Consider the following 14,842-nt stretch of genomic DNA (forward strand, 5'->3'; position numbering starts at 1 on the left):
CAGCCTGGTTAACATAGCGAGATCATATCTCTAAAGGAGAAATAAATGAAATTTAAAATGTTCTTATACATAGTCTCATTTAATCTTGGTTTTATATTATGAAATATTTTAAAAATACAGAAAAATTTCAGGAGTGTAGACATTGTTATAGCTTCAGTGAAGTGTTGTCAGATACATTTTAAGACTCAAAGTGGAATCCCTTGGTATTCCTCACTCGAAACCCATGCTTTTCCTTTCCTCCCTCCTAGAAGTGTGCATGGTTCTTGAATTTGATAATTAGGCTTATGTGTGGTTTTAGAATTTTACAACTTAATGTCTGTAAAGACTGTAACACATAAACAGCCAGGTACTATTAGAGTTCTTTATTTGTAAATTTTCCACAAAAGTCTGTAAGGTAGGTTCCATCTCCATTTTACATATTAAAGAATTAGATGAATGGAGTTGAGTAACATATCCTATGCCATGCAGCCAAGACAGGAAAATAGAGTTTTGACCCAGGCAGTTTGGCAGGAGAGCTTGGGTCCTTAACAACTGTACCATTCAGCCTCCTGTATACCAGTAAACAAAACATAATATTGCTTTCCATGTTTTAAAGCTTATGATGCACTGTGTGTATCCTGTAATTTGCTTTTACTGTCTCATACTTTTGAGATTTAACCATGTTGATCATTATGGTTCTGATTTAAGTGCTTCATGTTACTGTATTTTATGACTTCCAAAGTTCATTTCTTCTGCTATTGATGAACATTGGGGTTTTTCCAGATGTTAACTATCACAAACAAGGCTGCAGTGAAATTATTACAAATTTTTTTTGTACACAGATATGAAACTTCTCTGGGCTGTGTGGCTGGAGTAGAAATGTTAGGTCACTCTTTGGGCATGTATGTCTGCTCCTTTATTCAATATGATTGAATTATTCTTCAAAACAATTGTAGAGGTTTCTTATGGTGAATTTAAGTTGCAATTGCTTCCCTGCTCTCAGAAATAGTTGACAATTTCTGATTATAATTTTTGCCATTCTGAGAGCTGTGAAATATTGATTGGGGGTGTATTTTAACATTTATATTTTTATATTTATTTGACATTCACATTTGTGTGAATTGCCTGTTTATATCCTTTGCCTCTTGTGGGTAATTTGTCTGATTTTATTCTGTGAGAATCCTTTATATAGTCTTGAATATCGCAGTTATTTACAAGTGTCTCCCAGTTTTTGGTGTCTTCCCCCTCTCTTCCTTTTTTAACCTTTTCTTTTTCTTTGTGGTGCTGGGGGATCAAATCCAGAGCCTCATACATGCTAGGCAAGTGCTTTACCATTGAGACACACTCCTTAGGCCCCAAAACTATTTTATTTAAAACTTTTTCTTATTCTCTTAGTTTGTACATGACAGTAGCATATATTTTGACATATTATACATGCATGGAATATAACTTCCTGTTCTCATGATTGTATGTAATGTGAAGTTACACTGGTTGTGAATTCATTCATATATGAACATAGGAAAGTTATGTCCGATTCATTCTATCTTTCCTACTCCCATCCCCACCTCTTCCCTTAATTTCTTTTTGTCTAATCCCATGAAATCTATTCCTCCCACCCTTATTGTGTGTTAGCATCCACATATCAGAAAGAACATTGGGCCTTTTGTTCTTCTGTATTGGCTTATTTCACTTAGCATGATACTCTCCAGTTACATCCATTTACTGGCAGTTGCCAAGATTTCATTCTTTAACACTGAGTAATATTCCATTGTGTATATATACCACATTTTCTTTACCCATTAATCTTTGAAGGGCACCTAGGTTGTTTCCATAGTTTAGCTATTATGAATTGAGCTGCTATAAACATTGATGTGGCCGTGTCACTATAGTATGTTGATTTTGGGTATATGCAGAGGAGTAGGATAACTGGGTAAAATGATAGTTCCATTCCAGATTTTCTGAGGAATCTCCATACTGCTTTCCATAGTGGTTGTGCCAGTTTGCAGTCCCACTAGCAATGTATGAATCTACCTTCTTCCCCCTATCCTTGCCAGCGTTTTCAATTTGGTTTATTGATTTGTTCATTTTGAGGATTTCTGCTTGATTTTATTTTCAGAATCTCTCTTTATTGAAGTATCTTTCACTTCCTGTATTTTATCTCTGATTTCACTCCTTACATCAATCTTTACCATACAGATCAGGTTTACTGTGAACATCCTACACTCCCTTCTCTGACATTTCTTTCACTGTGGTATCAATAGATTCTGTTGAAGTATCTTGGTTGGTTTGGGGTGATTTGTTCCCTTGCGTTTCCATGTTGTTTGTGTTGTCTCCCCATCTAACAGTATGAATCGGAGGCAGTAGAGTTTCTACCATGTAGATTTATAGTGTCTCTGAAGGTTTCCAGTATGTGACTGGTTAGGGGGAGACAAATAACAACAACCACCAATGCAAACAATATACAGCATTAAACCAAATAGTTCCTGCTATGACATTTACAGTGTTAATTATCACAACAAGTGGAAATGATATGATTAGTTATTGCCTACAATAAAAACACTAAGTTTGCAGAAGGGTTTATAGTTTTGGATGATGGATAGGGTTGAGAACAGAAGTGATGTAGGATGTGATGATTATAAGGGAGGAGGAGAGAAGATAGAAGTAAAAAATCAAGGAAGAGGGAAAGAACAACAGATTAGATATTAGTAGAAGAAAAGAGAAAGAAAAGGGAAACAGATAAATGTAAAAATTTTAAAAATTTAAAAATAAATGAATACAAAGCTGAAATATACTAATCAAACATCTTAGTACTAAAAAATCTGATCCATGGAAAATAAGTGGCTTCAAAAATGCTAAAAACGAGAAAAACAAACAAATATGGATGTGTATAAATGTCTGTGAACCATTAAGGTCACAATAAACAGAGAAAGAAAATAATAAGAAAAAAATCTCAATGAAAAGTTAAGAATTGTTTCCTTTAGAATTAAAAGGACTTTTAGCTTCCCTTCTCAGTAGTGGTAAGTGGGGTCATCTGCAGTATGATGCTTGCTCCACCCTCAGGGTGGTGTTGCTCGAGAGTGAGAGGTAATCCCATGGGTAGAACTCCTAGAGGTAGGGTTTAGGTTTAGTCAGGTTCCAGACTCTTTGCTCAATGCCAGTTGGTCTGGAGCACCTCCTGGGCCCAGCAATTGACAGTCAATGCTGGAAGAATGCACCCCAGGGCTCTCCCCTGGGTTCCACTCACGTGGTGGTGAAGCCAATTCTTAGTCCACTAGGTTACCTGCGAACTCTAGGAATACCATGTTTCCTGGGTTCAATCTCCAAATCCAACCTCTCCCGTCTCTGCCCTTTCTAATTCTGGGCCAGGTGGGGCTGTCCCAGCTGGTCCTGCAAGCAGCTGGATTGGAGGGGAATGGAAATGCTGGGTGGGTTTCCATGACCAGTTGTCCCCTGCGTAAACCTGTCTCCAAGTTTGATTTTTTCCTGTTCACTTAGGCATACCCTATGTCTTGCTGTATGGGTTTGTGAGGCCTGTATTTCGGCACAAACTTGGGTTTGCCAGGAATCTGCTCTCTCAGCTGCTGGCCCCACCACCCTGTGGCTGCAGAATGGTTTCTTCCTCTGTCCATCTCACACAGTTGAGAGAAATTTGGCTTCTTTCTCACACAAGGATATTGTGCAGCATAAGGCAGTGTGTTTCATCTGTAAACTCTTGGTACCCATACATGCCACAGGCCTTCTAAAAATACAGGTTCCTTTAATTCCCTTATCCCTCCAATTTGCTTGTGGGGGGACTGCTCTTGGTGGTGCCTATGGCTATCTTATGAGCTGTGGCACTGGGGATTTCTTCCTTATTTTATTATATCCAACTTTCTTAGTTCCCAGTCTGCTTTGAAGGTCCACTATTAAACTCCAGTAAAGCGGCCCCCAACCCCACCGCCCCATTTTTGTTGACCCACCTTGCTGTAGAAGCTTCCTATCTACTTCTTGGTTTTATGACCTGGAAAGCAACCTGCTCTATTCCACCATCTTGAAAAGTGATGGAAATTTGTAGGATTTTCCTCATTATGAAACTATTTTATAATAGTGCCTAGTTCACTGTGCTAGATACTCAGCGTCCTACAATTCTGAGAAATTTTCTTGAATTGTTTTGTGATAACTTTGGTTTCTCTGTTTTTAGTTTTAGATTTATTGAGGTCCTTATTTTTGGGATATCAGACTCTGGAGATTAGAGTCTAATTTTGTCCTTTTAAATTTTTCATTTCTGGTTTTTACTTTCTGGTACATTTTCTCAACTTTATCTCTCCTTTTTTCTATTGAGTTTCTCATTTATCTTTTCATATTTTCTTTCCAAGATCTTTTCCCCTCTTATGGTTCTCTGAATGTTTTCATACTTTGTTTTTTATTCTTTATGGTAGAAACATTTTTCAAATGTATTGGCAAGAGTAGGGAACTAAACATCTGATTGGAAACTCTGGATCTGTGAATAGGACTTTGAGAGCTTTTGCTGTAGGGTAATCCAGCCTGGCTGTTTCCACTGGGAAGCCTCCAGTGAACCAGAGTCAGCATCTTCTGGTACTTCCTGGGGGTAGTTAAATTTTGTTAAAAAAATCCTGATCTGACTGGTCCAAAATCAGAATACTGGCTAGTGGCTCTTGTTGTATACATGTGTTCATTTAATCCAGTTGTCACCGTGGTGCCCTCGCTCCTCAAGTATGCCTGCATAGCTAGCATAGAGGCCTTTCTTTTGTTCTCTTTAGAAAATAATCCTTCTATGTCTGATACTGAGTAGGCAGTAAGAGCTGGGTGATGTTAATTATGGATCTGGGTATTTGTTATTTCATATGCAGTTTTTTAAACCAGTCCTTATTTTATCCCTCATCACTACCCCAGAGACACTGGCCTTTGGGGGGAATTTTACAGTCCAGAGCAGGTTGTTTCTATACTGACTGCATTGCTAGCTTAGGATTTCACTTTCTCAGGCCTATTACATCATTTTCCATACTGCCATTATTTTGTTGCTATTGTTTTCCTTCTTATTTCCCCTTTCTTTATGTGCTTATCTCTTTTAAATTAAGACAACTTAAAAAGATCTTTATGTGAGATAAGGAAGGGAGAAAAAATATTTCTTGTGTTTAGTTTATCATCTTTATCTGGAAGCCCATCTAATTACTATATTTTAAGCCTAAAGAATTTATATATATTTTATCCTGCTTTTTTGGATAGTTTATGGTAGGAGATTTTCCAAGTTAGGTCTGTAGTATTCTCGTTTGATTTTCATAATGGTCCTGTGAAGCATTATACTGACACTTTTGCAGATAAGAAAACAACAAGGTTTAAAATGTTACCACATAAGTGATGGTGCTGGCATTTGCACCTCAGGGTTTCCATCTCTATGTTTGTGCTTGTTTCATTCTATTGACCTAGTTATTTACTCCTTCTTTAGTGATTATAGGGCATGATGGTGGGCTGTGTTTTCTCTGATGTGGAAAGTTAGGGCACAGTAAGCAAAGGGCAAGACTTTTTGCAGATAGCTTATGTCTCTACTCTTCTGGCCTATTCCAGTGTAAGGAGAGGATGAGGCCAGTGAAAAAGGCACTGAAGCAGCTGGACAAACCCGACAAGGGGCTCAACGTTCAAGAACAGCTTGAACACACCCGAAATTGCCTGCTCAAAATTGGAGACCGGATAGCCGAGTGCCTTAAAGCCTACTCAGACCAGGAGCACATCAAACTGTGGAGGAGGTAACCAACCTTGCCTTGGCATCTGCCCAGTTTGATTTGATGACTGTGTGGGGGTTCTGTTTTTGTTTAATACAGTTGGATGCCAACTCTGAAAAATGTTTTCCTAACAGAATTCATCTGTTGGCAACATGCCTTAAGACTTCAACAACTTCTTTTTCATCAAATAGGCCTTTCTACTAAGACCAACCTTTAGAAAGGGGCAAGATGTTAATGTAATTTGTAAGAAAAAAACAATCACATTAGATTTGCTGGCCTAGTCTCATAATAAAGATTCTCTTTAAACCTGTAAGGAAATATAGTGTGGTGGGAGCATGCCTGTAATCCCAGCAACCTGAGAGGCTGAGACAGGAGGATTGTAGCAGCTTAGTGAGATTCTGCCTCAAAATAAAAAAAATAAAATAAAATAAAAAGGGTTGGGGATGTGGTTCAGTGGTAGAGCACCCCTGAGTTTAGTTGCTAGTACAAAAACCTATAAGGGATAGAAAGACCATCTAAGTGTTCTACTCATCTCAGGTTGATACTCAAACATTCAGATAATATTATATCTACTACAACTAATTGGCTGGTTCTGTGCTAACACATGAGACAAAACAAAGGTTAAGACCACAAGAAATGTCAATTCTCTGTTCTTAACTCCTTTTTTTTTAATAATTAAAGAACTCTAGTAGTAGCTTGGGTTGATATAGTTGATCTAGCGCTTTACAAACAGGTTGAAGTGTCTCATCTGAGATGTTTGGAGCCAGAGAGGTTTCAGATTTTGTAGTATTCCTACATACATAATTACTTGATTTGCGCATGGGAATCAAGTCTAAACAAAATTCATTTATGTTTCATATATACCTTGCACATTGCCCGAAGGTAATTTTATATAATATTTTTAGTACACCTGTGTTTTGACTATGACCCATCACATGAGGTCTGATGTAGAATTTTCTACTTGTGACATCAGCTGAGCACTCAAAGTTTGGGATTTTCAGATTAGGGATGCTCAGCATGTTTGATATCTGAATTATTATTTATTATGCCCTTAACACTGTTAGTAACTTTTTTTTTTTTAAACCTAATTAGAATAGCAAGAGTTATCCTAGTGCATGGATCCCTGAAGTTAGGCTTCATACTGTGCACTTGGATCTGCTGTGTTAAATATCTCAGACACTGTGATCTTTGCTAGCTGTAGTTCATAGGAAAGTCATTTTTGTTAAAGAGTTCAAAGTAGTACAAGGTAAGACTTCTAAGAGTCTTTATCATAAAGTGATAAAAACTAAAATATAGAAGTTGTGAGAAGGAAGTGCCTAAAGAAGGTGGGAAGTTGAGTAGGGAGGTCTTCTGAGAGACAGGTAGTTACGTACATTTGAGCTGCTTATATGCAAGCCAAATGGAATTGTTTAAATGAACAGAATTCTTTGGCTTCAGGAAAAGCTTGAAAGTAAGGCAGTGAGGTGACTGGGAGATGTTTTATAGAGTTTATAGGTAACTTGTTAAAACTGATACTCTTTATAAGGGGCCTTAGAAATTAAGGTGAATGGCTTTTTACCCCATGCAGGAAGTTTACTAATTAGGAACCTTTATGAGTGTTTTGCCCATTACAAAGCTTAAAAGCCTGTGTCTTTTCCCCATTCACTGTTATTACCTGTATCTCTCTTCCTAAACGCAGATTTTATCATATTACCGTAGCATGTGTAGTAACGCCATGCTAAGGTGAGTGTAATGGGATTGGAGGGAAGGAGTCACTGATAGTTTAAAGGAAGAAATGATAGGCCTTAGTGATGATGATTAGGAGAAAAGAAAGGCAACACAGAGACAACCAACTGAATGAAGGTCCTCATGGGCGATGGTAGTGAAGATGCATGATTGACAGTGTTCAGAAAGTGGGGAAGATGGAGGAAAACTTAAAGGACTGCAGTCATAGATGCCATGGATATAAATTACAGGGTTTATAATCTATTGATAGACTCCTTGGTCTAGGATCCCTCAGTCAAAATCTTTTGGTAGAAGCATATAAAGATACATTATTGATACAAAGACTGAGAGAATATTTTTGTAACTTTTTTACATTTGCAGAGTATTCTAATGAGTTTAAATTCTATTTATTTAATTCTATAATTTACCAGGACTATTGTTTTTCAGGAATCTATGGATTTTTGTTTCCAAGTTTACAGAATTTGATGCTCGAAAGTTACACAAGTTATACAAGATGGCTCATAAGAAAAGATCTCAAGAGGAGGAGGTAAAATGCAAATTTCATCCTAATTTATTCAAACAAATAAAAATAAGTTCCATAGAAAAATTCCTAATGATTGTTTTTACCTGGGGGGTGGTCATAGACTAGTGGGTTGTTCGTGGTACCTGTAAATTGTTAGGTTTTTTGCCCTTGCTTTATCCTTGAAGGTCCAAGGATGGTGATGAAATCTACCACAGGTCACAAAGTGTGTAGCCTATAGCCCCTTCTTTTTCAAACAGTATGCTCTTTGACTGTATTAGCTGGTTAGTTTCTCAATTTACTCCTCTAGTAGTCAAACAGTAACACTGCTGTTTATTGGGTAAAATAGCCAATGCACTGAAGCCAAACCGTCTTTTAAAATTGTGACAGGGATTCATTACCCTGTGTTTTCATATCCTGGAATAATTTATTCACCAGGCCTTTTCTTCTTCCACATGCACATGACTTATGGTGGCTTATAAAGCTATCTTCTAATAGGTAGCAAGATTGTGAGCAGAAAATAACTTTGTTTTTCTTTTCTGGACTATGTAGTTGTGTCCTTCCAGCTTTTATATGTAGACACATCCCAACTGGTCACTTTCAAGACATGGATGTGAGAACGTGCCCCAAAAGTTGCCTCCCTTTGTTTGGAGTAGCAGGACAGGTGCAAAAGTGTTTTGGTTCTTGCTGCAGTGTTAGTACTTCTTGTATAGATATGCCTGTTTGCAAATCTACTGATTTGCCATGTGGACCCTCCTACCCAAATCTTCCAGTCTCTGAACATTTGAAATACATCCACTCATGTGTGAGCTCTGTGAAAGGAGAAGTTATTTTCTCTCTTTCATTCACTGTTATGTCTCTCAGTGCATGAAATTGTGGCTAGCACAGGGTAGGTATTCAGAAATATTTGTTGAACTTAGACTCTGTCCAGCACTCCATTGGCCTATAAAGTAATAACCTCAATTACTTTGTATTTAATTTTATATGGAAGAGTATGATATAGCTGTAGTATACTAATGTATTTGCATATACTAATATTGCTGAGTGTTAATCTAAATCTTACACAAAGTCTGACTTTGTAAAAGGTCCCATGAAAAGGAGTAAAGTAGTTAGGAAAGGCCTTTAGGCTAGAGTGAAAATTAAAATAAGGGTCTGGGGCTGGGGATGTGGCTCAAGCGGTAGCGCGCTCGCCTGGCATGCGTGCGGCCCGGGTTCGATCCTCAGCACCACATACAAACTAAGATGTTGTGTCCGCCGAAAATTAAAAAATAAATATTAAAAAAATCTCTCTCTAAAAATAAAATAAAATAAAATAAGGTTCTGAAGATGGGCACAGTGGTAAAGGGCTTCATTAATTTAACTATTAGAAGTTAGTATATGTTGAGTAAAAAAAAGTGATATCCTACTAGTGGAGGTATACACTGTCACAGCTTTTCTGGAGGATAATGCAGCAGGATTTATCAAAAAACTAGACCACACCATTCTGCTTCTAAAGGATTTAGCTTAAGGAGATAATATAATTAGGGATTTAAGCATGTTAATGGAAATGACTTGGAAGTCACAACAATAAGAATACATAGATCGTGATTGTAGATAATTGGGGTGTACTGTTCAACCACTAAACGTAATACTATAGAAATAAACATTTACTGAAAAAGATTTTCATAACATTTAGTTAAAAAAGAATAGGAATTGTTTTTTATATATATATAACCTATAAAAACACACAAAAAGGTTCAGAAAGATGTGGACCAAATTACTAACAGTTACTCCCTTGTTGGTTAGATGTTAGGGCTCATAACATTTCTTTCCTTTTTCATTTTTTATGTTTTAATATTGAACATTTTACTTACGAGGTAAAAGAACGATGTTACTTCAACATTCAGATGTTTAGCTTGATGATTTTAGTGTAGGAACTAGATTACACTGAACAGTTGTGGGTTGTTTGTTCTAGTTAGCTCTAGAAATTTGGTAATCTTGGTTTTGCATCATTCAGGATGCTCTTCTGAGTGTTGACAGCCTGGTTATTTGTTTCAGAACATACATAGTGGCATCTAGGGATTCCTGCATATGTTCTCACAGGCACTTGTTAATGGAGATTCTTTCTCTTGTACTGACCTACAAGGTCAGACTCAACAGATAGATCACTATTAGACTGTCAATACTGTGGGATCTCTGGAATTTATGAACATTTTTGATAAGAAAGCAGTAAATGGTAGGTTGAAAATCAAGAAGGACAAGGGGAAAATATTCAGAGGTGATCATCTTTATTCTGCTCTCAGGAATTAAGGGTCTTGAGCTATTTTGGTTTCCTTTTAATCTACAGGAGCAAAAGAAGAAAGATGACATGATTGGTGGTAAGAAACCATTTCGACCAGAGGCCTCGGGCTCAAGCCGGGATTCTCTGATATCTCAGTCCCACACCTCACACAACCTTCACCCTCAGAAGCCTCATTTGCCTGCTTCCCATGGCCCACAGATGCATGGACACCCAAGAGATAACTACAATCACCCCAACAAGAGACACTTTAGTAATGCAGGTAGGCCATTAAGTGGAGTTTTCAAAGATGTGCCAAAAACCTCAGTAATTTCATTTTCCAAAGACTGCATCTGGACATTGGTGCTTTATTCTTCTCCAAGACTTTATTGTCCTCTTTTTTCTTGGTGAGATAAAGCATGAAATAAAGATCCAAAAGACTATTATTCCAACTTTAAATTAAGAAGAACATAGCTACAATAAACAAAAGCCAAGTAGCAGACTTAGGGGAAAGATTTTACTATTCTCTGTGACAGGTAAATGGCTAAGACTGCTAATACAGAAAAGATCCTTGCCAATTGTAACAATAAGGTAACCAAATAGAGAAATGGGCAAAGGACAGTCTAAGAGAGTGAAGAGACAACTTACATAATGAGAGGAAATAACTCCCAAACAGTACATCCAATGAGAGGTTAATATCCAATATATATAAAGAATTCAACTCAATAGCAAGAAAATGCCCAGATTAAAAAGTGGCCAGAAGGACCTGAATAGACATTTCTCAGAAGAGGGTGATAAGAGAAGAATTCTGAGGTGTCCTAAATTAAGTTACAGGCCATAGAATGGAGGGAGGAAAAAGATAAGAGAAAGTAATTTTAACTCACAGCTTTAAGCTAAACCAACTAGAAAAAGAGCTGCTCTACATTCTTTTCCTGTATGCTGAAGATTACTCATCAAGGCTACATCACATTCGGAACCAACCAATCAAGAAGTAGCAAAAGTTCACTTTATGGACTAACCTCCTATCCCAGGACTCTGCCCACTTTGCTTTGTCCTGCCCTTCTTGTCTGTAACTAATGTAGGTTCAATGTCAATGATTTATGTTTCTTCTCCGTAAATTTTATCATAAAACACCAAAGCCCTTTAGGTCCAGTGGGAAATTTTGACTAGCATCTGTATAGCTCAATAAACTTTTTTTTCAGAGATCTTTTAGTCTCAAAAGTTTGATTGAATAATGACATACAGATGGTCAACAGGTATATTTAAAAATGCTCATCACTAATCATCAGAAAATATGAATTAAAATCTCAGTGATAAATCACCTCACACATGTTAGAATGGCATTTATCAAAACAACAAAAAATAATGTGTTATAATCCCAGTGGCTTGAGATACTGGAATTATAACACATTATTTTTTGTTATTTTGAGTTCAAAGCCAGCCTCAGCAATGGCAAGGTGCTAAGCAACCTGTCTCTAAATAAAATACAAAATAGGGCTGGGGATGTGGCTCAGTGGCTGAGTACCCCTGAGTTCAATCCCCAATACCCTGCCTCCTTCCAAAAAATAATAATGTGTTGACAAGGACAAGAAGAAATAATCCTTGTGCAGGATTAGTGGGGATGTAAATTAGTACAGCCATTATAGAAGCATGTGGAGGTTACTAACAAAAGTAGAACCATGATATGACCCAGCAATTCTACTACTGCAAGTATATATCCAAGGAAAATGAAATCTGTATATTGAAGAGATATTTACCCCCATGTTTATTGCAGCATTATTCACAGTAGCCAAGATATAGAGTCAACTTTAGTCTCCGTCAGCAGATGAGTGGGTAAAGAAAATGCACATATACTTAATGGAATACTATTCAGCCATCAAGGAAAATGAAATTTTGCCATTTGTGATGACATGGGTGAACCTTGAGGACATTTAAGTGACATAAATGAGGCACAGAAAGACAAATATAGCATAATCTCATATGTGGAGCCTGAAAATATTTGAACTTGTAGAAGCAGAGTGTGGAACAGTGGTACCAGAGATTAGAGGGCTGGGAGTGGAATTGAGGGAAATATTGGTCAAAGAATACAAAATTTCATTTGGATAGGAGGAGTCAGTTGTACAATGTTACCATAGATAACAATGTTCTTGTATTCTTCAAAATGACAAAGAGTTCAAAATCACTTTAAGTGTTCTCTCCAGAAGATAAAAGTGTGTGAAGCAGTGTATATGTTAATCAACTTTGTCTAGCCATTCCATAATTAACATATTTTGAACGTGTATGGGATAAATATACATAATTTTTGTCAAATAAAAAGTTCTTAAATTGCATTCTTGAGACAAAGTTCATAAAAGGAATATAAATTAAAGTTTTATGGATATGATTATAAAAAAAGCAAAAATAAATAAAAATTTATAGGGGCTGTGGGTAAAGCTCAGGAGTAGAATGTGTCCCAGCATGTGTGAAGCTCCAGGTTCAATCCTCAGTATTAAAAAAAAAAAAAAAAAAAAAAGTCTTTCTAGAGCAGCTTATGTGTTGTTAAAAAGAAAAAACTTGGGCAGTGATTAGGAATGGGGATAGAATCAAACTAACAAGATGACCAATCTTGCATTTGGGAAGTATATTAAATGCACAGTGAGTTAACCAATATATTTAAACCATTCAGATCAACAGAAATTAAAAGGAGAAATGCCAGTTGCTAAGAGTGAGAATTGCTACCGTTCTACTTAGAAAATAATTTGAAATATCTGAATACATAGGTTTTTGACAACTGTAATCCCTTTTCTGGCAGTTTGTCCTATAGAAATGAAAACTCATAGCTGAGTGAGGATTCTGTTCCAGCCTTACAATGTCAAAAGACTGGAAATAAGAAAAAAAAAAAAAGTGTGTCACATTAGATTGGATAGAGAGAAAGGATGGGAGAGGAGGGGAGGAGTAAGGAGGATAGGAAGGGCAGCAGAATAGAATTGACAATATGATTGTTGTATGTACATTCCATGTATGTATTATATGTCAAAATTCATTCTGTTGTCATGTATGACTAAAAATAAATAAATAAATAAAAAGACTGGAAATAACTTCAATGTTCACTAATTAGTGAAATGATTAGATAATTAGTAGTGGATTAGATGAGTAATGGAACATTTGTATCCATTATTATTTATTTGGTAATCTTGGTTTTGCATCATTCAGGATGCTCTTCTGAGTGTTGACAGCCTGGTTATTTGTTTCAGAACATACATAGTGGCATCTAGGGATTCCTGCATATGTTCTCACAGGCACTTGTTAATGGAGATTCTTTCTCTTGTACTGACCTACAAGGTCAGACTCAACAGATAGATCACTATTAGACTGTCAATACTGTGGGATCTCTGGAATTTATGAACATTTTTGATAAGAAAGCAGTAAATGGTAGGTTGAAAATCAAGAAGGACAAGGGGAAAATATTCAGAGGTGATCATCTTTATTCTGCTCTCAGGAATTAAGGGTCTTGAGCTATTTTGGTTTCCTTTTAATCTACAGGAGCAAAAGAAGAAAGATGACATGATTGGTGGGTTTTTATATTTAAAGATGACCAAAAAAGGTGAAAGAAAAAATAAGCAGTAGCAGCAGCCATGTGTGTACATGTGTTTATGTGTGTGCTTTTAAATTTATCAAGGTGAATTCACATAGTGTGAATTCAAAAGTTTGTAAGTGAATGGGCCGTGGTGGTGCATGCATGTAATCCCAGCAGCTTGGGAGGCTGAGGCAGCAGGATCATGAGGTCAAAGCCAGCCCGAGCAAAAGCAAGTCACTAAGCAGCTCAGACCCTGTCTCTAATAAAAATACAGAATTGGGCTAGGGATGTAGCTTGGTGGTTGTGTGCCCCTGGGTTCAATCCCTGGTACCAAAAAAAAAAAAAAAAGTTTAAGTGAATGATTTAGTTGTATTTAGTTCACTCACAGTGTTGCCAGTCATGTTTATCTAGTTCCAACTATCATCCCAAATGAAATCCCATGGGTTAATCCCCATTTCCCTATTCTCTCCACGCCTGCAAGTGCCAGTCTGTATTCTGTCTCTCTGGATTAACCTATTCTGAATATTTAATATATAAAAGGAATAATTACAACTTGTGATTTCTTGTGATTGGCTTCTTTTACATCATGTTTTCAAGTTTCATCTACATTGTGGCATGTGTCAATGCTTAGTTCATTTTATGGCAAGAGAATATTCCATTGAGTAAATGTACAGTATTTTGTTTATCCATCCATTTATTGATGGACATTTGGATTTGTTACTACTTTTGGCTATTGGGAATAACACCAATGTAAACAGATATTTGAGTACTTTTGTGTGTGTGTGTGTGGGGGGGGGGGTGGTATCTGGGGATTGACCAGGGTCTCATGCATGCTGGCAAGGGCTATACGCTGTACCACTTAGCTACAACCCCAGCCCTGAGTGTCTACTTTTAATTATTTTAGGTATATACCTCAGAGTGGAATTGCTGGTTCATAATGGTAATTCTCTGTTTTGCTTTCTATGGGAAACCTCAAAACTGTTTTCTGTAGTATACAAATAGCATATTGTATAAGGATAGGGAAAGATTTGAAAGCATATATGTGGCATTAATAACAATTACGTTGACATGGTAGGAATGGAGGGGATAAGATTTCAAAGAAGTCT

General features: G+C 36.9%; 1 protein-coding gene across 1 annotated transcript in view; it reads left to right on the forward strand.

Moving 5' to 3' along the window:
• Positions 1 to 14,842, forward strand: part of Chd2 (chromodomain helicase DNA binding protein 2) — a 124,125-nt gene that overhangs the window by 98,599 nt on the left and 10,684 nt on the right. The window contains exons 36-38 of the mRNA XM_048790143.1: positions 5,545 to 5,723; positions 7,851 to 7,950; positions 10,250 to 10,463. Coding sequence (XP_048646100.1) covers positions 5,545 to 5,723; positions 7,851 to 7,950; positions 10,250 to 10,463 — 493 coding nt within the window. The remainder of the gene's footprint in view (positions 1 to 5,544; positions 5,724 to 7,850; positions 7,951 to 10,249; positions 10,464 to 14,842) is intronic.

Source organism: Marmota marmota, unplaced genomic scaffold, assembly GCF_001458135.2.
Source record: "Marmota marmota marmota unplaced genomic scaffold, marMar, whole genome shotgun sequence".
Taxonomy (NCBI): Eukaryota; Metazoa; Chordata; class Mammalia; order Rodentia; family Sciuridae; genus Marmota; species Marmota marmota.